The sequence below is a fragment of the Colletes gigas genome, unplaced genomic scaffold (assembly GCF_013123115.1).
Source record: "Colletes gigas isolate AHSC1104 unplaced genomic scaffold, ASM1312311v1 Colletes_gigas_Sc00005, whole genome shotgun sequence".
Taxonomy (NCBI): Eukaryota; Metazoa; Arthropoda; class Insecta; order Hymenoptera; family Colletidae; genus Colletes; species Colletes gigas.
Genome location: NW_025106634.1, coordinates 8,014,674 through 8,041,667, shown reverse-complemented (window position 1 = coordinate 8,041,667; position 26,994 = coordinate 8,014,674). Strand labels below are relative to the sequence as shown.

The following is a 26,994-nucleotide window of genomic DNA, read 5'->3' as shown; positions in this document are numbered from 1 at the left end:
CAAATCACCTTATCGATTTGTGTTGGGTCAGCTCGAAAGCAAAACATACGAATTAATACCAGATTTTTAACTGTTTGAAGGGGGATGAATTCTCCTATCGGTGTTAATTAATTTTATGTTTGTACGATTTCGAGATTTCGCCTCGAGGGCGCTCCGGAAAGCGAAAAATTTCGGTTGCAGGCGAGAGACGGGTAAGAGTCGGGCGTTAGGAGTATTAACCGAGCCGTTAACCTAATTTTTATGTAGCACGTGTGTTCGAGGCTCTCGATGGTATCACATGGTCTGGAAAACGGCTAGGGAAGGAGAGGAAACGATAAAGGTGGCTGGTATCGTAGAGTAGTCGAGCGTAAAATGGCGTTGCACGCGATCGATGGCGTGCCTCGTCTGAAGTTCGCCACAGATGGCGGAACTACGCGAAAATGTTACCTTGTTTCGCGGAAACGGCGAGAGTGACTCACGGAGCATCGACATCGGCGACGGAGTTTCGCACGGCCACAACTTTTACGCGGTGAAAATCATTTTCAAACTTCATATTACGTGATAAAACGAACGACGGTGATTGTTCCCTTCTAATTTACGCGGGAGAAAACTAATCGTGGATTTAAAAAATATATAGTCTTCTCCAAAAGGGAATTTTTTACAAGACGAAATTTTAGAAAAAGGGAAAGGTGGTATTATTCTTTTGTTATTCGTAATAAAACTCGTTATGGATACGTTTGTTATATTTCGAAATTAGATTCTTAAAAAATGGTATCATCGTGAATCAGGAAGCAATCGTTAATTCCAACAGCATTCGCATTATTCCAATCTAATAGTCTTGATTGAAATCTTAAATCAACCTTGAATAAAAAGAAAAAATTGAAAACCAATGGACCGAACAAAAATTGGACTCGGTGGACCGTCTAAAAATTGACGTGGTACCTGTCTAACGTCTTCCAGTATTCTTCGGATTAATTACCGAAAAACTTTCGAAAACTGTCAGGATGAGTGTCTCGAAAACGATCGTCGATTCGGATGAAGCTGGTTATGCGTGCAAGATTCGTAAAATCGGCGTATCGGAAGGAGATTCGTCCGAGTCCGGTGGGCCGCCTAAAAATTGATTCCGTGGGAGTGCGCGGGGGCAACGTGTGGCGCCTCCAGGCGGTCAGCGCCGCGGTGTCCCGCAGCGAGGTACGAGTGGTGGGAGAGAGACAGACGGCCGAGAGTGGCGGAGCGCAAGGGGTTGCATAGAGGGAGCGAGTTCAGTTCAGGCGCAAAGATCCTCGGTTAAGGACGCGTCGGTCCTGCTAATCGGGACACTATGCCAGGCGGCGAGGGGTCCCCGATCAATCTCCTCGACCACCGTGCATCGACCACGTCCGGCGAGTGCGCGAACAGTGACGAAGATGAGAGGACAACGGACACCGTTTCTAGCACGATGACGACCGCCCTCGCGGGCGACGGGCTCAGACGGAGGAAGGTCATACACGCGGCCAAAGAAACCCTCGACAAGGGTGAGTTCCCCGTAACCCCTCATGTCCGTTCGTTGTCCCTTTTCGTGGTCCGGGTTTCGTTGTCCCTATCAGCGGGACGGGGCACGGCCAGAAACGACGTGCGGATAAACGCGCGCTCGAGTGGCATCCTCCGGGGTGGGTGATAAACACGATGACCCGTGGACGGACGGGTTTCAACGGGTTCGGACAGGCTACGCGCTCGATTCGCTCCGCCTTCCTCTCCAAGTGTGCGTTTAAGTTCGAGAAAAAGAGGAGAGAGACGCCGGACTCTCACCCTCTCCCCCTCCTGCCCCCGTGCTGTGCGCAGCCACAGATGCGGTGCGCGAGTTCTCCGCTGTGCCGCTGCGGGTACGCGTGCACTCGGAACGGTGTAAAGGCTTGTACACAATCGTTACAACGACCACTCCGGAGCTACGGTTACAAGGGGGGTAACGTCGATTCTCCTTTCCTCGGGGCAAGAGTTCTCCCATCGTTGTAACGTACGTGTGTGTTTACACGGTTGCCTACCCTCCCGGGAGAAAGTCACCAACCTGGTGATTTTCTCCCGTAGGGCATCGAGGAACCACGAGTCTGATTCAGAGTAGTTTATATCGGGGTCTGTCGGGGTCGAGGTGTTGACTGATCAATTACGGTATAATCTCCTTCCGAGAGAGCTTAGGAGATTATAACCAGTTCCCCTTTTGGTCCTACATTTATTGACTCCATTATTAACCCCGAAACGGCGACATTTTCCCGGCGAGATAAGCGTCGCGATAGGAGGGAACGTTCGCTGTAAGCCCGTTGTCGCGACAGGGGTTATCGGAAAGCTGCCCCTGAGAGTAGGCTTCGCCGGAATGCATCGGCGGCAATGAATCCGAGTGTGCAGCGGGCTTAAGGGGCCGCGGGGTTAAGCGGTCGGATTCCCGGTCGCTCCGGTTACGAAACCTCGCGCAATAGGTTCCCGTGACACGGCACGGGGGGGTGGTGTTCCGTGCACCGATCACGGACGATGATTCTCTAGGGTTACGGCCGCTTATTTTCGGCGTTGATCGATTCACCTTGCCGAAAATCGTTCCGTACACACGCCCACCCATCGCGACGTCCCCTTCTTCTTTCGTCGCGAACGTCACAGCCACGGCTTATCCCCTTTCCGCGATGCGCCGGAAGTTACGTTCCCGAGGCAGGCTTCGAGCTTTGTGCCCCAACTTTCCGGATACGGACCATAGGATCTAGACTTTGCCAGCTTAGCCATCGAATCGCGAAAAGCTTGAAAGATTCTCTATTTACGGGTTTTAAAGTCGAAACTCTACGAGACTCGTGGTGCAGCTTTGATGTCTCAATTTTTAAAGACCCCAAGCTCCTAAAGACCCGAACTCCAAAGTTAAGCCACAAACGATCGAGCTTAAAGATTCGAAGCTTCGTATTCTTAAGAACCAGAGCGTTAAAGATTGATCCTTCGAGCTTTCTGCATCGCTGGCTGCCAGGCAGATATATCGGAGTCGTTAGAGCAGCGAGGCGCGAAGATATCGGCGCGCTCGAGTATCGGGTGAACCATGGGACGCTGATGCGTTGCACTTTTCGCACGTTGACGCGATAAAGGTGGGTCTCTCGAAACTCTAGCGAAAACAAATATCGATTTCTGTCATCCGTGGAAATCCCCTTAATGATACCCATCGTCGTGAATGATCCAAGAGCAAACTTCCTCGCGACGATTAGAGTTTGGCGGGTCTCCCAGACCCCGGCGATGAAAGGGCTACTTCGCGATCGAGGATCGAGGAGGTTACAGGCGCCTGAATGCTCCTGAGTGCCCACCGAGTGGAGACACACTCGATGACACTTGTATCCAGGACCTTAGGGAAGCTAATCTTGAACAAGTGACGTGTATCTAGTACTTAATGCTAGTCTGATACTCTTTAAGTGGAAGGGATCAATCTTCCCCGGAAGAAATAGATTTTTAACTGATCTAGTAGTCTTGTCCCCAAAGCTCCAACGAAAAATCTGATATCGTTAAAGGCTGAAACCGTACGTGCTTCGAAAGCAGTACTCAGACCTTGCAGAGTTTATTTCGAAGGGGGACCGGTCTTCAAGAGCGCAATATGCGTTGCACTTTTCACACGCTGGCGCTTTAAGGTCTCGGATATAAGCGACCAGTCGAGAACGAGCCTCCCACGGTCGAAGAGAAACACGTTTGGCTTGGATCCACGAGGATGCCACTCCACGGACCACTCGAGTGCGCCTTGAGGAGTCCACTATTGTAGAAGAAAGTTTCTCGAGAGGGTGATTGAAATAAGAATTCGAGGAATGCGTACGTTAGAGCGCCTTTGAGCGTCCATGGGTATTGGAAACGAGACCGAGTGTTCTTCGTGTCTCCTATAAAAAGAATGGATTTTCAAAAACGAGTCTTTGCATGAGAAATCTTTTTTGTAAATATTTTCAGACGAGCAAACCTCTGCATCAGTATTCATAGAAGCAAATTGTCTCTTAATCTCCCCTTTTTTAACGAGACGTTACAGAAAAGGTCCCGAGAGTGTTTTTTCACATCTATTTAACGTCGAAGGATCGCGTGATCATGCTCGTCGCGTGACACTATCGCGAACAATACTTTGGTTTGCGTTACCAACGATCCCGCAAACGCGATTTCACGCGTTTCTGGTAATCCTCGCGAACCGTACGCGCTGACCCACTTCGATTCACGGCTATCTTGTACCACAATGTGAAATTATTATTACTGCATCGGATTATGCATCCATCGTGCGGAACGTTCGACTTCCGGCTCGAGAATTACACGAGAAACGTAGAGACGACGAATTTATTCTGACCGCTGCATATTTTACCAGAGTTAGCTCGGTGCTGGTGGCCTCAAGTAGCTGCGAACGTTCAAACCACGCCCAATGGAAGATCGTACGAAACAAAAAACAGGCAATTACTTGTTAATTAAAGCACCAGGTGGCGTATAAAAATATAATTTAGTTAATTTGGATGTTACGAGAAAAATAACAATTTTCGAGCCGACTCTCTCGAGGCTCCCTTCGTTATTCTTCGTGCAAACGCGATCATACTCAATGTACTAATTATACATGCTATTACGAGTCGAAAGTGTAGAATAAACTTTTTTCGTACGGTGCTTGGTTTTCGAGATAAATATATTTGAAAATTTCGATGCTCCTGTCTGACCAATATCGAATATTTCTACTTAGAATATTATAGAACTGCGCTATAAATGATCGAAATCGATTTTCCCGCTTTCGAAATAGCGTGGCAATAAATTTTAATCAACATCGCCGGGGCGTGAGTGCAATTAAACACGATTTGGCTGGCACGTCTGACCATTATCGACTGTTTCTACTTGTTCCCATGTAAGCACGCTTCATCAATTTTCCAGATCGATTTTCTCGTAAACGGTGCCCCGTGCAAATAAACTTTATTCTACATTTTTTACTTACTATCTCACGTAGAATCACCTTCCATCCAAAACGATTGTCATAACGATCTGTATAATGTTATATAAACAATATAAAACTCGACGAGCGAATCTTACAGAGAATTAAGTACCACGCGAGGAAGTCAAGTAAACTTCTATCTCTATCTTAATGAAATCTCAAGCTTCCTCGTGAATTTTCAGCAATTAATAATTCCGGAAAATTCTCAGACGCTTTCCACGTCATCGTGGGATCCAGAATCGTCCATTAAAATATTTTCACACCAGCACCGGGAACAGGCATAATTAGAAAATTTAACGCGATAAAAAGAAAAGCGCCATAATGTATTTTCGTGTCTCCAACGCGTTGGGAATTTTTAATTCGATCAGAGACGGTCTCAAAAATTTCTGTAACGAAATAAATGTGTGAAACCACCCTGGTGAAGGTGTAGATTGCAGGAAGGAAGGAACGCAGATTTAATCGCGGGAATTAATTATACGATGAACGAGGCTGTTAAAAACACCCGGGAACAAAGGGTAACAATTTTACCGCTCCCCTAAAGAGAGCCTAACGAACCATGCGAACGTGGGGAGAAAAAGCTTGCACGCGGTCTGTTAATAATAGTATCCGAAGGTAAAGAGTTCTGCTTACTTCTGAAAACGGAGCTTCCACAGTTTGGTAAACATTAAATTATTTACCGAGGGTATTTACGCCTGAATATTATAAAAACAACATCTCATTTTTGCTTATCTTTCGAAAGCAAATGTTTTCTCACTACGTAAAAAACCAGTGACTGATTCGACCAAGTTAAATCAAACATCTTGTACGGGATTCGCGCAAGGGTGTTTCCGGAACGAATTAATCGCGTAAGACGGGGATTTACTGTGCTTCCGTATAAACTTGAACCGTTTCAGAATTTCAATTTAAATTCCGCCACGTTCGAAAACTTGATGCCACGTAAATTAGGAAGATTGGCACCTCGCGAAGGGAACACGAAGCAGACGTTCCAGGACCACAAAATAAAACGTTCGGAAGACCGATAATGTTTTGAAAATTCTCAAAATTCAATGTGGATATTCTTAGTAGAGACTAAGTTCGTAGCCAAAGATCCGATCGAATGTTTTGGTTGGTTGTGCAAGCAGTTACACACTCCGAGCCACTAGTGTCCAGCCGAACGATCACCATAGTGTTCCATTGTGGACGACACGACCGATTGGAATCGTTGGGCAGCTTTGTGGCGAAACGGACATTGTAGAAACTGGAGCAACTTGGCTGGGAAAGGATGACCCAACGTATAACCGTGAGATTGTTCTATCGTTTGTTTAGCTGAATCGCCAACTTCGTTCGAACAGAGCAATGGAACAGTGTCGAAGTCAGAAACGTCCTCCGTAATCGTCGATAAATGAAACGGAATCTTTCACAATAGAAAAATTGTATTCTCGCGGGAAAATGGAGGGCCTGCGCTACTTGCGCCATCTACGATGACTCTTAAGTTCCAACTCTTAAGTGCCCCAATTTTACAAAATATATCGTTCAAAACAAATCAAATATTCGAAAAAATAGCGATATTTACCTCGTGTGTTAACTTCTAAACAAAATGGCGACCCAGTTGGTCGAAATATTTCTGAAATGATAGAATTTCAACGACGTTTTCGTCGCGTACGACATCGCGATAGAGTTGGGTCGATTTTAATAGACTCTAACTATAGAGCAGCTCGCCTGTTCTACCAGAGATAACGTTCCTCGCCTAGGTAGCGCATTGCTTGACTTTGTTCAAGTTTGCGCATAATTACAGCTTCGGGAGACGAAATAGAGTTTAGGCAAATTCGAGTCTCGGTTATAGCGAACACAAATTCACTTTAACGTATTAACGCTACGATTTCTATTTTCTAATTACGCTAAACAGACTCCTGACAGTAACTATGACTCGGGGAGGTGTGTTAAGCCAATTGTCTTTGTTCTTCACAGAGAATCGTGCACATCTTTCAGCTTAAAAGTATCATTGTTATTTAGGGTAGAGATCATTAGCTCCGATGCTGTGTGGATTAGGGAATCTCATCGTTGATAGAGACACTTGAAATCGACCCTCCGGGATGGACACCCAGGCTTTTCACTCGCTATCGCCTCGTGTCTCTATTTCCTGCAGGAAATGGCCGGAATTAGCCGGACATAGGATTGTAGCGAAACGTAGGGTGTTGTTTAGGAAGCTACCCACAATCGATAAAGGTCTCGAGGAAAACAGGTGTTCGGAAGAACGCCATTGCGTCCACGATAGGTACATCGTCTGACGCTCGATGGTCAAATTGTGTCACTATCGACGCTATTACAGCGTTAACAATTCTGAAATAGATTCTTGGCCTCCGAAACCAAAGACCTCTTCATTCTAAAATTTAATCGAAAACTTTAATTATGTCATTAACGTGAACGATAGTCTAGCACTGATCCTCGATGGAGGAACCCATCCTCTGCTTGCACAGAGATTTTACTGCTAGGCCCTGGCTGGATCTCGTGATCTCTCAGTGCCCCTTTCTAGCGTTTAATCTTGGGGTTAGATCTGATTAACACCCTCGCGATTTAAACGTCTCGTCATAACGAAATTTAATCGTAATCTTGGGACCTACTATCGTGATCCTGAATAATCAGGAGAATCGTCTACGCTTTCGTAGAGAAATTTATTACCACTACCACAGAGTATGATTAGAGATATCTCAAGCTCTGTGTCTCTTTTTAATCAGAAAACTACTGTCAGTCTGTGTCAGGTCTACCCAAACCACTTAATATCTCGTTCGAACGAAATTTAATCAAAATCGGGAGGTTTCTTCCTAATTAGCTTCAATCAAAGATCTCGATCAGTCCTGATAGGGTCTCTCAAGTTCATTAAGCGTCCTCCTCCCGGCAGTAGTGTTTTTTTCCAAAATAAAAACTTTGTTAACGATCAAGTTACGCGATCGTGCGATACTTTCGCGAAATTGCTGGTTGTCGAACGAACGGGGAGGGTGGTGGGAGTTCGAAAACCAATTCCGGTGGCTTATAGCCGTTGACCAGAAAATTACCTCGTGGCTGGCGCTCGAAACGACGCCGGTATTCCTTTATTGCGGCCTCGAGTCCTTGGAAAAATGTCTACGGAAGCGAGGGTGGCTGACGGGGGGAAACGAAACATCGAAGAAATAGAATTGTCTCGCCTACAGGGACCCGTATCTCTTGGTCAGCGACTAAAACGAGCCACGAATCCTCGTTCGTGCGTTTTATCAGCAGTGTCCGGCTCAAGGTTTCCCTCTCGGCGAGATCTTCGCCGCCTCCGGGCGGTTATTTAATTTGCAACCGAGTCCGACGAATTCGCCCTCGTAATTGTCAGCTCACAGGCTGTAAATTATCCTGGATTTTCGGTCCGAGCACGGGAGAAAAAACTACAATTACGCGGATTTATTAACACGGGCGAAAAAAGTGTTCGTTAGCCCGGCGGACGGAGAGGGGAATCAAACTACGAATTATCGTCGTTCGAGAGCCACTCGAGAGTTTCTTAATAATCCCCGAGTCCCGTCGAGTGATTTCGGGGTTCATTAAAATCCGAAGAAACGATATTTCCCTTTGAAGATTCCGAGAGTTCGCTCGACCGTATTGCGCGGAAGTTTCATTGTTTACAGCGTTGGGAAAAAAGATTTCTGGAAAAGGAAACACGGTGGTTGGAGAGATAATTGAATTTGCGAAGTACGGAGCAGAGAATGTCACGTGACGGCACGATTAATGGCGGGAACACGTTATTTGTCACGCGAGCGCAACGAAACCCAACCTCTACGGTGTAATCGCTTACAGGAGACACGGTATCGCGTCGTTTCACGCGATATTGCATAATCTCGGATTTTTAAATCCGTGTTCACATCCCAGACTCGCGATTTCTTTCTAAAAAGAATATGGCTGCCTGAGAATTAATTATTCTTAACTAAAACTTGATTCTTCTCTTTTCGAATCGATCGATCGATCGATGGATGGCTGACGTTGGCTTCCAGCTACGTATTTCCACCCCGAAACCGCGTCAAAGGCCAATCACCGTCGACGCCACGAATTTAAACTCGATTTGCGTGAAACGAAGGACGGCCGCCTCTTGCCGCTCTAACGCGACATTTCATTATCAAGATCGTCGCGTCCCCATCGATTACGCAAGCTATTAACGCCCGTGATTTAGCGGTTTATTAAAGGACGGGACGGTTCTCGCTTCGCCGACGGCGCGGAAAACCGATTTCTCTCTCCCGTGAAAATTACGCGACGCCTCGCTAACGACGCGTCTCGTTAGGAAACGGAGACGGCTGGGGGATCGATATTTAATAACAATAATTATAACTGCCGTCCGTAGTCCTGGCAAACTTTATTACACCGTTTTCGACTCGAGAGCTTTGGTCCTGTTCGTTACCACGAGTTATCTCGGGCTCTAATGGCCAAACTTTGCCAGTACATTCTACAGAGCTAAATCTTCGGGTGGAAAACATTCTAACGAAGTGTTACTTGGTCCTAATCTCGGAATTTAACGATGAAAATTACCTGTTTCAGCGTCCCGTCTTCTTAGACAGAAGATACCATGCACCGGCCACTTGATGACCCCCCGCCGCCTTTGGATACAAAAGGTACCAACTCAGGTGTGTAGAAACAACATAATCAATCATTTCCCCAACCAACTGTGCAAGCTCGTTGACATAGAAACCATCAAAATTAAAATTACGAGAGTTTATAAACGTTTCTTCGTCGACTGCATATTATACATCGAGAAAAACGGGTCTTCTGCTATGTTCATCTCACTAGCACGTAGTACTACGTTTTTCGTTCAAATACTGCTTTCACCTATGCTACTAAGCTTCCCTGAACACGTACCACTACGTTTAGCTCTTCAGCCATCGTATCGACTCGATCGAGTGCAAGCAACCGTGTCTCTTGTTACACGTACTACTACGTGTTATTTTCAACACAAAAATAAAATAAAATTCATACCACAAGGAAAGAACAGACCTCGTGGGTTCTTTTGTAGTTAGAAAACGACAACAAATACGGATCTTTCCGGCGTATTTCGTGTTTCGTGTTTCGTGTTTCTCGATTCGACTCGAACGTCCCGCGCCAAGGACTCGTTGCACGATAAATTCGCGTTAGATTCGCAATTCTCTCGCGTGCAACGGATGTAACCGTGATTTCCACGCCCATTGTCCGTCCGTGAATTACTTTTCACGAGCCTGTGATCTCTATGGCGGCGTTGCAAAAATATGCATCGCGCAGATATTCGTAACCCCGGGGATCCTTATATGCATTTGAATGCCTCATCCGTCGTGGAATTTCCTGGCCCACCGAGATCAATACCGCGGTATGCAGGAACCATTGTACGAGGACGATGCAACGTGTACGATTATTCGCGTTATTTGTCCATCTGCTCGCGTATAATAATCGAGATTACGTTTCTTGTTTACCGGACGGCGGATCGATCTGATTGGTCATTCGTGCCGGTTAGAAACCACGCGAGTGGAACTGTTATTATTCGACGATACTGTCTGGGGGAAAAAATTATTTTAACTTCTCGTTCGCTCGTTCGATGTGGAAAGGAATGCTTGGTAAACAAGTTAACGATAGCAATCGGGTGACTGGGTATTGTTTAAATCGACGCGCTGAATAATGGATATGTTTTTCGCTAAATAACTTGGGGGAATATATCGAATAGCAGTTTATTGGACAAATTAATAATTGTCTCATTTGTAAGATATTTTCCCTTTAATATTGTAGGATTTAAAGAGAATTGTATTTGGAACAAAATTAAATGAACGAATTTGAAATACACCAAGCACACAATCTTTTTACACAAATTAAAATCACATTGATTGACGACACAAATTCAAATCACGTCCGTCTTTTCCAATCACTCGTTTCTCTCTTCTCGCTGTCCCTAATCCAGACCTAACCCAGACCTAACCCAGACCTAACTCAGACCTAACTCAGATCTAACTCAGATCTAACTCAGATCTAACTCAGACCTAACCCAGACCTAACCCAGACCTAACCCATATGTTAATTCAATGGTTAGTACAGAAAGCTGGCTCGAACGTAACTAACTAAATTATTATTAACAAACGATCAACTAATAAAATGAACAACTTCTAAATGTAACCGCAGTCATTCATTACAAACCTAAAGGTTGCTTACACATTATTCTAGAATACAATTGCAAATTTATGGTAGAACGCGAGTCTAACGCAAGTAGAACAAGCGATTAATGGTCAGACTCGACCAAATTGTGCTCGATGATCAAACGTTCCATCTTCTTCGATCATCAAGGGCTTAATTAAATTTCGATTTATTTGTTTCGTGGCCCAGGAAGAAACGCGAGGCTCCCTGCACGTGGAATTTGTTTCTTTTGGGTAAACTTTCATGCGTGGCGTATAAAGTGCAGCGCGAGGATCATCCAGGGATATTGTACGACCCGGTGCGTTTCACGGCGGACTAGAAAAGTGTCGCAATAATGTGCAATATCGAAGGAACAGAGTATAAAAGTACGAGGTGATATAAGACCCATGAAAAGGACGAGCTGCGAAAGTTAGAGGGAAATGGGAATGTATGGCGGAATGAAAGAGGGAAAACAAAGGAACGAGGGATGGTGTAAGAGCACGCGGGGGAGATATGGGACCGTATAAAAGGATGGAAATGCGGAAATACAATAACACGCGGAATCCCGGCGAATAAAAATGCGCGAAACGATGGAAAACACGAAACGATTAAAGTGGAAAATTGGACGGGAATCGCGTTGCGTTTTAAAAAAACATTAGACGGAAATAATAGCGATACGATATGGTTACGAATTTTTATAGGAGCTTCTATCGGGAAAATATTTTATTCGCGTTCTGGTCTAAACGGTGATTTCTGTCCGGTACACGGTTTTCGTTTTTACGGTACGGTTTCCTGCTGGTTCCTCGCGTTAACGAAGGCTCGAAGCACCTGACACGGTCCTTTGTCTTTAGATTTTCATTACACGGCTTGACATGTAACGCGTTCTCAAATAAAGACAAGAACGAACGAGGAAATTAATGTATAGAAGCGGGGAGAGTGCCTGGAGCGATGCAACGTTGTTTCAACTTGACGAACAGTAACCGAGAATAGGAGAAATTTAATATTTTTACCCATCCACGAGCGGAATTGCGTTGAATCAAGCGAGTAAATAAAAAGCAGAGATCGATGGAGACGCATTGAACTTGAATTCCGCGTGCGAGGGTCCCGCGGAATGGTTGATCGAATCGAATGGAAAATTTATGCCGCCGGATCGATGGTACGACGCCACTCGCGTAACAATAAGGCACGCAGAAAGAACGCAATAGTGGAAACGGCTGTCCTCGACGAAGAACGGCTTCGTCCAATTAATTTCGTTCGAAATCATCGAGGCGGCGCTAATTAAAGGACACAGTCGGACGGACGACAATGGCGGGCAAGATAGAATCGAGCGGAAACGCGATTACCGGAAATGCTCTTTATCAGGCCCTGTGGCGGTCTACGCTTTTTCACCACGGGCAACCGATTTGTTTCTATTATTAAAGTACCCACTTGCTATCGATTTTACGCCCGTGGGCATAAATTATGCATCGCGCGGCGCGTACAATGATTGGCTCTCGCGATCGGAGTTGAAACGCGAAGCCCGGGAAAACGGGTCGGGATAACGATGATACACATCGAACGCACGTGATCGATCCCTATCGCGGCGAGCGTTATTTTTAGGGCCGTGAAATTCAGCGATCGTTACGGTGGCTAGTAAAATTCGTTTACTTTCTCTGGGAACGATTCAACGACGTTGTTCTCGAACGAACCTTTTTTAATTGAACCGTGGATCGAAGACGGTCTCGAAACACATTTAGAAGTCTTCGTTATTGTTCCCCCGGGAGTGGGTCGTGCATCCTTAACGGGTGAAACTACGGTCGAGTAAACTACTATACATACTTAATATCTCCGTAGCTCGTTATTTCCAAAGGATAATATTCGACGCGATATCTGCTTCGACGAATTCGTTGGTAATAATTTTAGATAATTTGTGCCACCGAATATGATCGTTTCAATGCTCGATTTTAATTGTTACTGTTAATGGTTCGCGATCGATCGGTCCGGAAGTTCGCTAAGGAAAAAATGACTCTTGATGTCTAACGGCGCTGTTGAATGTATAACGACTCGATGTATATAATGCATCGAGTGCACTTTTGTCACGTGGACTGAGATCAAACATCGAGATATCCTGCTTGTCAAGCGTATACTGCCTGAATAGATGTAACATGACTTGTGAAAACGGCGCGGTTATTACTTGTTGCTCCATAACACTTAAAACAAATTTCTAAAAGAAATCGACAGAGTGTGGATGCAGAAATTTTTCGACAAAATTAAAAAATTTCAAATCATTCTAAAAAAATTATTTTTGTTTGCAGGTGTCAATTATAATCATTTTTGGTCGATAGACATACCCACGAAATCCTACGCAGTTTCGAGAAAAAAATTCGAGTAGGTCAGAAATTTTTCGGCGCAATTAAAGAATTTCAAATCATTCTAAAAAAATTATTTTTGTTTGCAGGGGTCAATTATAATCATTTTTGGTCAATAGACATACCCACGAAATCCTACGCAGTTTCGAGAAAAAAATTCGAGTAGGTCAGAAATTTTTTGACGAAATTAAAAAATTTCAAATCGTTCTAAAAAAATTATTTTCAGCTGCGGGGATCAATTAGCTTCATTTTTGGTCAATAGACATACCCTTGAAATCTTACTGATTTTCGAGAAAAAAATTCGAGTAGGTCAGAAATTTTTCGGCGAAATTAAAAAATTTCAAATCATTCTGAAAAAATTATTTTCGGTTGTGGGGATCAATTACCGTAATTTTTTATCATTACACATATCCCCGAAATCTTACGCATTTTCGAGAAACAAATTCGAGAAGGTGTGAAACTTTTCGGCGAAAAAAAATTTGTTCAAATCGTTCTGAAAAAATTATTTTTGTTTGCAGGGGTCAGTTACAATCATTTTTGGTCGTTACACGTACCCTCGAATTCCCACGCAGTTTTGAGGAAAAAATTATTTACTGAAAACATAATGTCTGACCACATATGATACTGTTCCCCTGAAATTTCATTATACTACGTTTTCTCGTAATCAACTTTTCCTTGTACCCTTTAATTATCGAGCCTCCGCTCGACCTTTTCACTGGACTCTCGTCGCAAAATCATCCAAACATTTATTTAGCTTGCACGCACGCAACGTTGAACTTTAAGCCTCGTCGTTCACGATTACGCATTCTGATGTTAAACTGAAAACCAAAGGGACGCAACAGGTGCCGGGGCTCCGTGCAAACGACATCTTTTGGCATTAACACACGATTCATCCGGTCTTTGTTCCGACATTTGCCGTCCCGACATTTGCTTTCGCGGTGCAGTCAATAATTTCATTATAACGTGACCTTTTAAAACCTGTTATTTTTATGCCAATAGACACATTCGCGAGCAATAGACATCTTCGTCAATACATACTCTGTCTTTACTTGCAATCTGAAGTGTAATTAACGATAGAAGTCGACGTTTTTATATTTTCAGACTCCATTTGTAAATTTATACATTTACTTTGAATTAAAATTAAACAAACTGGTCTTCTTACGAAATGAAGCTGATTAAAACGTCTGACCCAACACGGTCAGAAACTCCTGTCAGGATTAATTTTTCTTCCTGCGGTTACTATACCAAGAATTTTACCTAATACGTACACACATGCATCAAAAATATATATAACTGCATTTTTACAAAATTCGTGTAACTGGAGAACTCGTGGAAAGCATTCTGAATGCGTGTTGCGTTGCTGTTCTCGCAAGAACCAGATGTACACGGCGTTTCCTTAATCCTGGATGCAGTTTAGGTGAATTTCGTCGGCGCTATTAGGTCAGGCATGCCATCAGGATATCGTTGCACGTGGATTGGCAATACCAAGCAATCTACTGTTCTTTGGAAGTCGGCCAGGCCAAACGACATCACCTTCTCGTGCCAGAATTCGTCGGTTCCAGGTGTCCAGCCTACGGCTACCAGAGAAACGACTTTACCTTATCGGGCAACGACTGCGAAATAACAGTTGCAATTTACAACTTTGCGCGTACACTCGTTTTTCCAACTAATTTCATTCACGAAGAACAAAGGTACAACAATTGGTGCAGAGACAAATGGGACTGGGAGAATTTTCTGAAGGAGAGCCTCTCGGTCTGAGGATATTTTAATAATTATCATGTTAATTTGTTTCAGGAATGCGACGTCGTGGTGATGTTCCCAAGTGGAGCGAGCGACGAGACTCTGATGTGGCTCCTAGGTCGTCTACGGGCTGGGACCCCGGGCCTAGTGGTACACGTGCGGCACCATGCCTCATCAGATAGTTACGGGTTTTACTTAACAGCCCCCTTTAGCGTGTAAGTACAACATTTTTTACCTTGGAAGTACAGAATCCCAGTTAAACTCCTCCGCCAACTAGGAGTCGATCGTATCGCACTTTCGATGTTTCTGTGGCGTCACCTCTCGTGCTCGCCGCTAGAGGGCTACATTCCCAACTCTTTCTCGCAAGTGCTCGATCCCTCCGTTCCTATATTTACAATTTTCGACTTCCTCGAGAGGCTCTGAGGAGAACACGACCATTTATCGACAGATTGTTAAAAGCCGCCGAAGAGGTACATTTGCCAAAGACGTTGCGCCAGGAGTTCGGCGGCGGTTTGAAAGAGTTCGTAGGTTCCGAGGCGAGCTGCTTCGAGGGTCACGACGACGAGGCTCAATTCTTCACCACACAGGAGAGGCAATCCCTGGTCCTGCACCTGCTGCACACCCTCAGAGCGGGGCCACAGGATCTGCACAGTCTGGCGGGTCTGAAAATGGTGGAAGGACAAGCAATTATTCCAAAGTGCATTTCTTCTGGGATCATTTCCCAGGTTGGTGGCAAACGGGGATCGCTATAAGTAGAAACGGCGCGACGAACTTTCAGACACCATTATCTCGAGAACAAAGCGCTGCGAGGAAAAACTTTATCCTAAGCTTTCGAGTTACTTTATCGCGAATTGTACTGCAAAGCAGTTCGAAACAGTCATTGCCGGAACCTTTTCTATCCCTGAGGTTAACGTCTACGATCTCGAAGCTTGAAAGACTTTCGGTGTTTCGTTAATCGACGAATATAACTTTAAATCGTCCCCAAAGGTCTTCCCTCTTCACGAATTGCCTGCGTTGGAGAAGCTGCAACACACGTGGGTCCGCGCGTTTCTCAGCCCCCAACCGTTGGACGACATTTGTAAATACTTCGGGGTAAAGATTACCATGTACTTCGCGTGGCTCGGACATTACACCACCGCCCTGATCGTTCCAGCTGCAGTGGGTGCCATATATTGGGTAACAAACACAATTTTTCATAAGTAGACTGATCTTCATGCAAATTCATATTTTTATTAATAAAATTGGAGCTTTGTAGTCTCAACCCCTAGATATAATAATTCGTACCTTATTTTAAGTATTTCTTATATTCTTGCATGTTAACTAAATTCTGTAGTTTTTTGAAAATTAAAAATTCTTGACTTCCCTCGTCTCTTAATATAGCGCTTAGAGCAAACACGTTCCGTGTGTGTAGAGACACTCGAGTTTTGGAAACCCCGTGAGATAAGGATTACGTCGATGGCCATCTGGTCGATGTTTGCCAAAAGCTCTCCCCCGAAAAGCCTGATCCCCCGATATTGGAAACGCGAAAAAAATCCCCGTACTGACAACACTTCGTATCGGGTGTTTCAGATCGGCATCATCGGTAGGAATCAAGCGGTGGAAGACGTGGCGTACGTTCTGTTCTCCGTCTTCAACGTAATCTGGGCCACCGTTTATCTGGAGACCTGGAAAAGAAGAGGCGCCGAACTGGCCTACAGGTGGGGCACCCTGGATCAAAGAGACGACCTACTTATCGAGCCTAGGCCCTTGTTCACGGTAAGCCTGCGATCAATTCGTTTACGTCGTTGCGTTTAGACGATCTACTGCACGTCCATTTTGTATCCTTGAAAACTTACTTATCTGTCTCTGTACTCCGGTAGCGCTATAATTACTATTTTCGAATTAAAAAGTTGCTCCAACGTCAGGAGTGGACCCAGACGGCTTGCTTACGGGGGGGACAATGTGTGGAAGTATGTTTATTTCACTTTTTACTCGAACAAAATCGTTTTTCTTTTTGGAACATTCATTTTTTAAAAAATTAATTTAATTGGAACACAGTTTGTGGAGCGACGCTTTAGATCCATAGGAGGGGGAGAGGGAATGGCGTCTAACGATCCCAGTAGGTCACGGGGGAAAAAAATATTTTAACGTTCGAAGTATATTTTTCTTCACTTGTCATAGAGTTTCCTTTTTTTTAGCGTTCATTAATCACTTTTTCGAATGCTTGTGAGCGTTAATTGATCGGGATCGCGGTTCTATTTCTCCCAGGGCACCCTGGAAATCTCATCCGTAACGGGGAGACTGGAGCCAACGTACCCCAGGTGGAAGAGAAACATGTTTCGTTACTTCGTGACCGTTCCCATCATCGCAGCGTGCTTGTTCTTCGTTTTCATCGTGATGATCCTGAGCTTCCAAATACAGGTCAGACGTGTTTCTGCGCTTATACATACAAAACGATTCGTTCGTTCGAACCAGTCACTTCCAGTGATAACGTAATAATAATACTTATTGTTGAATATTCGATTCGTTCGAGGAACACGCGGGAAGGAAAAGAAACGATTCGACCGAATCCCCAGTTTGGCAGCGTGCCTGGAAAATCTCCTTCCGGAGGCATGTTGCACGAGGAAAAATGACGGAGACGATTTAGTTTCTACGTCGAATCTCGCGCAAAAAGGCGTCGATTTGTATTTTTTTTTTTTTTTTGGCAGTCGGAGCCAGCGGAATACAGGCCAATCAGCCCCTCCATCGATTTATCATTACGCCCTCGAACTTGCATCGAGTTTCGTTCCCGCGTAAAGTTCCGCTCCGCTGTAAAATCATATATTGCTCTCGCATTTCGCGATACGATTGTTTTTTTCCACGTTTTATCAGCAACACACGGCACCATGATTTTTAACGAGCAGCAACGAAGCTCTTGCCAACGCAATATACTTTTTATTTTTATCATTAATACGAAGTTTCTAGTTTATAAATACACACGTCGAATTTTTTTATTTTCGATGACACGTAGTGCTACGTTTTGCTCTTCAGACATCGTGTTGACCAGATCGAGTGCAAGGAACCGTATCTCCCGTTGTTTGCAACATTCAGGTCTTTTCTTTTTCTAATACGTAGTACTACGTGTTAAAAGAAAAGAAATTTGAATCTTGCAAGCAACGGGAGACAGTTTCTTACGCTTGATCAAGTCCATGTGATAGCTGAAGAGCAAAACGTAGTACTACGTGTTAGTGAAATTAATCAGAAAAAGAAATTTGAATATTACAAGCAACGGGAGACAATTTCTTACTCTTGATCAAGTCAATGTGGTAGCTGAAGAGTAAAACGTAGTACTACGTGTTAGTGAAATTAATCAGAAAAAGAAATTTGAATGTTGCAAGCAACGAAAGACAGTTTCTTACGCTTGATCGAGTCAATGTGGTAGCTGAAGAGCAGAACGTAGTACTACGTGTTAGTGAAATTAATCACAAAAAGAAATTTGAATATTGCAAGCAACGAAAGACAGTTTCTCACGCTTGATCGAGTCAATATGATAGCTGAAGAGCAAAACGTAGTACTACGTATCTGTGAAATTAATCACAGAAACGTAGTAGTACGTGTTCACAGATATTTTCAACAGTTTGTTTCTCTTGTTTCGTTACCTTTGAGAACAATTTCTCGTTCGAAAAATAAAATAAAATTCGTGGGACAAAAATATTTGCAGGACTGGTGGGACGCTGGTCTGGAGTCGGGAGGGTACGGTTTCTGGCTGAGTTATATGCCAAAAATTCTACTCGCCGTGGTGATAGCTTTAATGGACGAGGCTTACTTTAAGGTCGCCGTATGGTTGAACGACATGGGTACGTATAGAGGCGCAAAATAGAAAGAGAAAGAAAAAAAATAAGAGTACATTTATTCGTTGCCACATAGTCTTTACTATCTCTCTCGACGATAATGGCCCCCGTGAGGCTATCTGATAGCGAACCGAACATTTTAACGATATTTCCTCGCATCGACATTGTTGTACATCACCGAGACACTGTGCACGTATAGTTTTTCGAGTGCCTAGCATATACTATTTCCGAATCTTTTCACGGCTTAGCTTCTTCTAGAGAGTAACTCAGAACTTACGTCCCTGATGAACATACCGTAACCGAACAGATCTTAACAGGCGAATGTTTTGTGTTCTCTTTTTGACATACATATATATATATATAAGATTATATACGATCGAGAGATAATCTAGATCTTCTTTACCTGTCTCTTATCACTACTACTTCCACTTTCACCTTTTTTTTTTTTTGTCTATCTCTGTCGTATGTTTTACTTCATTTTTTTTTTTTTTACATATTGGAGAACGGTCATGTTACAGTAGATAGTATTTGAGATTTTTGTGTGTTGGACGCAGAAAACTATCGGCTAGACACCGAGTACGAGAATCATCTGATCTACAAGGTGGCACTGGTAATAAGAAGAAACACTCCATTTACCACGAAATAGATTGTGTGTGATCGTGTGTGCGCGCGCGCGCGCTGTGTTAGACGTACTCTTTAACGCGTCCGCCTCTAAACGAATCGACAAAATTTAGGTTGAAAATACTAATGATCAAGATTAGAATATTTAAAAGATATCGTCGATTTAGAGGTGGACCATTAAACGTGATATAAAATTAGAACTACGGATGCTTCTACGTTTTCGATTATAATATGAAAGTGTCTGCTCTGGCTGTCTCTGTCGCTGCACGAAAAATTCTATTCTCTTCGTGAGTACCTTCTGCTTGCGCTTGTCGATACCTCGTCGCGGAACAGTCCGTGTTCCTTTCTCGCTTTCGGTTGCATCTCGTACGCGTAGCGTGTATGTGTGCCGTTCGACCAACAGACAGATAGAAATTATACAGAGGAGACTATGTATTTCAGTTTCAGTTTGTAAACTCCTTCCTATCGCTATTTTACATCGCCTTCTACCTACAAGATCAAGAGAGACTAAAAGAGGTAAGTGGACCCGTTTGGTTCCCGTTTCTCCCCCTTCTCCAACTAGCTACTAGACCGATAGACCTTCGTACATTTTGTATTCTCGATATATCTGTCTCCTACTCTCTATGGTAGCTAGCTCTATGATTAGTATTCTCGTGTGCAAAAGTTGCTCGGTCGTCTACGCAGCGGTTACAAGCGAGGTTAGATTCAACAGTGGAATATTAACACAAATTAGTCGTATCTTGCTGAATACTTCTTTCAAGTTCTCTCGTTAAAAAACTAAAATTGTCTTGTAACACGAGGAGGAACAGGTTGATCGATATGGCGTCCACGAAAGACCAGATAAAGGGTTAACGTATCGTTTCAGCAACTAGCCGCCCTGCTGATCGCCCGTCAGGTGATCGACAACCTAAAGGAGTCCGCTGTGCCGTATTTGATCAAGCAGTTGCATTTGGCGCGGTTGAGCTTCAAGCTCTTCGGCGCCCTGAGCCCTAGCGAGGCCAGGCCGCCACCTGGCGAGGAGAACGACGAGAACCGGAAGGAAACGGACGAGAAGGGCGAACGAACGGACCCGGGGAAGGGCAAGCAGCCGAGGAACGTCAGCCAGGCTGAGCTGGAGAGTTCCCTCTACAGAGTAGGGCATCCCACTAATTCTCTACTTAGTGACGTTACGTTCAAGGTTTGGTCTAGATTTAGCTAATTTCTTTCGTTTTCGATGCACTTTGCGATCAAGCGCCGAAGCATCAGCGTTTACGATCCCCAAACGAGCTTCGACAAAAGAATATTACACTCTGCAAATGTTAAAACAGTTAAGGTCTATCCTAGCTCGAGCTTGTTAGTTAAAAATATTGCAAATATCGAATGGAATATGTTTGTTTATCGATCGTCAACGCTGTCAGGTTCTCAACATCATCATCGAATATCTTCCTTCTTCTCGTGTTCCTCCTTTGGCTTGTGTGAACCTTATTTCCTACCCACGCTATACACGTGAGGAGCCACGTCTCCGTACGTGGACGAGGCAGCTAATTAATGTTGTCCTGTGTTGTCTGATCGGTTCTTTTTGCAGAGTTTTAATCATTTTTATTCCCGTTTTCCACCGATTCCGTCGACGATGCGCAGATATCGACCAAAAAGGTAACGTCACCGCTCACCCTATCATTAAACACTTGACCCTTTCAATTGATTACCGTGAACCAGGGTCCCTGAGAGGGATTCTTGCAAGGGGCACATTACTGCTTTATGTCATAAACGTTTGATCCTTCTCAGGGGCCCTGCTATGGAGGTCTAAATTAAGTACCACTTAGTTTAACGATGCAACGATCATGACAAATATTCTCTGTTCGGTGTGTTGATTGTCCGCTTGAGGGAGATGAGCTACTGTCTCGCTTCTTGCGCGATCCTGCGTTAGGGATACCTGCCATAGATCGAACGAACCTCCCTACTTGATCGCCAAGAAGAGAAGCAGTTATCGTTGATCGTTAAACTACGCGAACTATGCGAAACAACGCGAGATAATAACTGAAAGGGTTGAATCCAAGTCACCGGCTTCTCACGCTAACTCCACGTCGAGCGCTAGCTTCTTATTTTCCGTTTTAAGAGCATAGTGACCCCTTACACCACCCACGCTAGATACACGTGATAGAAGATGTTCCGCTGACTATCCCTGACAATGTTTAACGTACGATTGAGTTCCGTTGCAGTTTTATCGTTTGACCATCGTCCACGATGTCCACTATAGTTTATGCAAATTTCTGAACGTGACGAACCTGCAACGAGATCGCAATAAGTACTAAAGTTCAACGAATATGATATATATTGTTCTTCTATTTGATGGAAAACCTGTTGACGGCAATATCAAGTGTTTCGCGAGAACTTGTATGCAAATCTTTCTATTTTTGTAGTACGACGGGGCGTTTTCAGAGCATCTGGAAATGCTATCGCAACTGGGATACGTCTGCCTGTTCTCATCGGCGTTCCCATTGGCCGCCATGGCCGCGCTGCTCGGGAACCTCCTCGAGCTTCGCGGGGACGCTTTCAAGCTCTGCTTCGTCCTCCAGCGGCCATTCGGTCGCAGGGTCTCGAACATCGGGACTTGGCAGGTAAGTCTAACTAGCAAATTAACCCTAATGGATACAAGTCTGTGATTCGATTCAATTTACCAGAACGCTATGGAAGCGATGGGACTGGTCGCGATCCTGGTGAATTGTGCCCTGATCGGGCTGAGCGGCCAGGTGCAGAGAATGTTCCCCGAGATGTCCGCCACGCAGACGATTCTCCTGATAGTCGCCCTGGAGCACATCATGTTCGCGATCAGGTTCATCATAATATGCGCGATCCCAGACATCCCGCACTGGGTGGCCACCGAAATGGCCAAGGTGGAATTCTTGAGGAGGGAGGCGGTCAGACGACTGTCCTCCACTCCGTCGCCGGAGCAACAACCAGCCACAGTGATAGGTAAGTAACGCACGATAACGACAATGCAACCTACTTCTTGTTCTTGTGGTTCAAGATAGTCTCTGCCCGAAAAGAGGCGGTTTTTTCTATTAGTTAGACACAGAGTAGCTTGAAAGAGACCTCCAGGCTAGTGAATTCCTCCAGTTCGTTGAACTCTTTGCACACCCTTCTCGAATGTCTGAGTTTGAGATGCTGGATCTACTTAGTATCTTGAACTTCTTGAATTTGTGGGGTCCATCACTCTGCTAGGAGACCCTCACCCCCAAATTGATCACGTCGGGGCCCCTGTAGGCGGTCATCACATCCACAAGGACCCCGACGTGATTAATTTGGGGGTCCTATGGATGAGATGACAAGAAAAGAATAATTAAGGTATCCTAGCAGAGCGCTTGCGAGAGGAACGGGCCCTCTGGCGGCGAGAACGAGAAACGATGGACCCCTTGAGTTCCCTTAAACTCTTGTAAAGCTATCCAACGCAGATTGAATCCAAAAATAGTAAAACGCATGCAATCGACGACATCATCGGTCCCCTCGATGGGTCACACACTCGCCCAACTATATCGTCCTTGCTCCTACCATCTATTAATTTCGCTCGAACTCAGGGAGATTCGTGGTGAGTCCAGCAGACGGTGAAAGCGAAGAGCAACAACTGCTCTCCGATCGTTCCGGTGAGACGACGTCGCCCAGCCTCCCGGACACGCCGACCCTGTCGAGCACCCAGACGCCGAACGGACCGCCGACGCCCAGCGTCACGCCCGTGCCAAGAATATCGGAAACGCCGTCCGCGGCCCAGACGCCTGGCAGTGCGTCCAGCAGCGACATAGGTACTCCTTTCCTGACTGAAAATAACATGGGCAGCATTCGCGACCTTCACAATTCACCCAGATGCTCCATTCCTGGCGGAGAACGAGGTTCGACAATAGGAACGATGGTTCCTTTCCTTTCTTTTCGCCTGAAATCTTGCGTAAAGTCAATGAACAATTGCTACCAGATTCCTCAGAAATTACAAGCAACTGGTACAGTTTCTCCTTTGTGTTCTTGGTCCTTGAACAGGTTGTTAGATCGTTAAGAAAGCCTTGCAATATCTGCAACTTTGCTTGAACTCTAAACCAGGAATAGATGACTGATCAAAACTGTTGTAAATATTGCAAGGCTCTTGGCAACCGAGTACGATTACAAATTGCAGATGTAGTTTAGAAGTTCAGGGCACTAGGGAACTGTAAAAGAAACGATTTTCTTCTTGTCACGCAGGAAGACGATCCAGAGAGTGGTTGACGAGCGAACCGGAGGCGTCTGGCGGTGCAGATCATTACAGTCATCATCTGACGATCGGGCCTCACGGAGGCGTGGACTGGGTCCGACGGTTGGGCCTGGAGTCCGGGGGTCGAAAGTCCAGCGACTCGGAGATCAGCGGAGCTGGTAGCGTCGTCGGAAGCGGAGACGAAGCGATTCATCTTCACCGATCCACCGATTGCATCGTCTCGAAAGATCTTGCTTCCTCGTCGGACAGCGACCTCCTCAGGTGCGCGACCATTCCTTCATTCTCTGTCTCAAACGTAATTGGCGGCATTAAGGCATTCTTTGGACCCAACACCCATAATCATTCATGTATTTTTAAACATCACTCTTCATTATATTCTCTCAGGAAACGATCTACAATAACTTCTCAATGGCTTATTAGGAAGCTACTGCTTCTTCATGCTGATACTGAGGGTGCATAATAGCATCATAAAACTTAATTAGCAGTCCACTAGTGTTAAAATCTGTTTCGTGTAATTGAGGATGGTTTGTTAACTGCAATTTTTAAACATCACTCTTCATTATATTCTTTCAGGAAACGATCGACAATAACTTCACTATGGCTTATTAGTAGACTGCGGATCTTCATGCAAATTCATATTTTTATTAATAAAATTAATGAAATTGGAGCTTTGTAGAGAGTTGTCTCAACCCCTAGATATAATAATTCGTACCTTACGATTTTAATTAATTAAAATTCCCCATAAATGCATAAACATCCGCAGTCTACTTATTAGGAAGCTACTGCTTCTTCATGCTGATACCGAGGATGCACAATAGCTTCATAAAACTTAATTAGCAGTCCACTAGTGTTAAAATCTGTTTCGTGTAACTAAGGAGGGTTTGTTAACTGCAATTTTTGAACATCCTCCATTATATTCTCACAGGAAACAGTCTACAATAACTTCACAATGGCTTATTACATAAAACTTAATTAGCAGACCAGTAGTGTTAAAATCTGTTTGATGCAACCAAGGAGGGTTTGTTAACTGCATTCGTGCGTTGATTTGTCTGTTAAAGATCGGCCCCGCCGTGGACGATGGCGCACAGGAACCAAAAGTTCCGGTTCTCGCCGGAGAGGGAAAGAGAGCGGGAGAAAACGGAGAAACAACAGTATCAGCACCATCAACGAGAGATCTACGATCACAGACAGCAGCAGCTGGCCTATCACGCGGAGAAGGAGAGGGAATCGGGTCTGTCGGACTCGAGCAAAACTATTTCCAGCCAAGAGGAGGAGAAACCGAACAAGGAGGATCGCGAGGCGAAGAAGACAAGGGTGAAACAGAGCCTGATGAAGAGGGCGAGGACCGTGGCGATCTTCTCGTTGAAGCTGAAGGAACGCAGAGCGAGGGAGATGGCTCTGAAGGCGAAAGAGGCGGAGAAGGAAGCCAGGTGGCAGCAACCGCAGTCGTGCGTCGGTGGGGAGCTGTCGTGCATCCCCATAGAGAAGCTTATATCCGTGGACGACATCGCAGCCATGGAACTACGCAGACTTAATCATTAGCCGCTTGACGTTTTCACAATTTCGTTTCACACGCTACGTAGAAACATTCGTCTACGCCGGTGATACTCGCTACGAAACGAATGTCGTCTTTCGGATCATTGCTCGACAACGCGGCAAACAAAATCGACGACAGATTTAGGGAAAGAACGAGCGGGGGTGGTCGCCCCCCTCCCGTCTATCGGTTCGTTTATTATTTCGCGCGATAAGACGAAGTAACGCATTAGGGATTACTTCTTTTATTACATTTTTTAACGAGAACTTTTTTTTAAGATATTCCCGTGTCTGTTTTTTCACTCCCCCTGACCCCTTCCCCCCCCCCCCTCGCGTACCGAAGGTATTCACGAATCCGTCTTCGAACGAGAAAATTTCTATATCAATTGGAATTTGTAATATCAACGTTTGATAAGAAAAAAAGAAGAAATTGCTCAATTCTCGAAATAATGTAACCACGATAGCGTAACGCCGCGAAGGCAACGTTAATTGATTTTTACACGGAAGTCCTGTTCGCATGGTATCACGCTGAGAGAGACGCAATGGGAATCGGACGCTTGAATTCACGAAGTTCGTTTCGAATCATTCGACAAGATTTCGAGTGAGTATCATTCGCGTACGCGAAACGCGCGCACCGGAAGGCTCACGAGAACCATGAAACCAAAAAAAAAAAAAAAAAAAATATATAAAACGCTGATCGGACTAGACGAGAGGCCTAGAAATGGTCTCCCGGCGGGGATGCGACCTGGCGATAGAAAAAATCGACGAACAGGAACAAAGAAACGGCGCACAAAAAATAAAATCGAGTCATTAAAAGTTTTAGACGACGTTCTATAGGAAACCAGTTTAGAGTATCATCCTTTAAGGTCACGAATTTTTAGTAGATTAGTCGATACCTCGGCATCGTAGACTGTAAAGTCCAAAGAGGATTCGTGCCGTCGTTACCGCACGGCCGATTGTTTTCGAACATTAAAAGAACGCAGAAGAAGAAATAAAAAATAACCACGGCTTTGTACGACGTTTTAACCGCATTGGCTGTTTCGAATTCGACAAACTACGCACATTTTTTTCGTTTTATTGTTTTCTTAACCGTGTAACAGATTCCGAACGGCGATTCGATCGCGTATTTTTCTTATTGAATTTTACTGTTCATTGTAAATTTCGAAATTCCGGGGGACACGTTACTGTTTCTCATCTACGAAACGTTTCCAATGGTGATAAAAAAGCAAAGACACACAAAATTAACGATTAACCGCTGGCATGTTAAAAGAAAGAGTGACAAATGGAAGAAAGGATCGGAATAGACAACGCGCTACCATATCGAGACCGTTTAAAGAGCGCGACACTGTTACGACGATTTGTAATGTATAGTGAACGCTGCCCGTAATGGGAGCCGCTCAGAATACCGAAAACGAGACAAAGAAAGGGACGATAACCGATCCCGTTGTTGTTGCTGAAGTATAAGTTGTTACTTAATGTTACCTAGATGTTTATGGGTTAACGAACTTTTACTAAATAGATCTCTACGAATGTAACGTACAGATGCACGCAAGCAATTCACACGCGCCTACGGATCCACGAGTTTGTTAACTGCAATTATTTCGTTCAACGAAGCGCACCGTACCACCGACAAAAGTAATATTTTTTTTGTTTTCTTTTGGTTTGATTGCCGCTCGATCGAGGGTGAAGGAAAATAAAAGAAAT

At 44.6% G+C, this 26,994-nt stretch overlaps 1 protein-coding gene across 6 annotated transcripts; it reads left to right on the top strand.

Moving 5' to 3' along the window:
• The first annotated feature begins 1,222 nt into the window (after positions 1–1,222).
• On the top strand, positions 1,223–25,611 carry LOC122395214 (anoctamin-8-like). Of its 6 annotated transcripts, none has more exons than XM_043392626.1 (17): positions 1,223–1,493; positions 9,437–9,522; positions 15,169–15,329; positions 15,563–15,839; positions 16,102–16,290; positions 16,684–16,869; positions 17,004–17,063; positions 17,362–17,514; positions 18,794–18,929; positions 19,478–19,533; positions 19,986–20,060; positions 20,410–20,676; positions 21,944–22,141; positions 22,205–22,496; positions 23,099–23,407; positions 23,748–24,018; positions 24,816–25,611. In XM_043392626.1, the coding sequence occupies exons 1-17, from the start codon at positions 1,301–1,303 to the stop codon at positions 25,297–25,299; spliced, it is 3,393 nt and encodes a 1,130-aa protein (XP_043248561.1). In that variant the 5' UTR covers positions 1,223–1,300; the 3' UTR covers positions 25,300–25,611. The 6 variants fall into 6 exon arrangements, with proteins under 6 accessions (XP_043248561.1, XP_043248560.1, XP_043248559.1 ...); XM_043392625.1 differs by having other exon boundaries at positions 20,410–20,721; positions 23,123–23,407; XM_043392624.1 differs by having other exon boundaries at positions 20,410–20,721; positions 23,120–23,407.
• Positions 25,612–26,994: the final 1,383 nt, after the last annotated feature.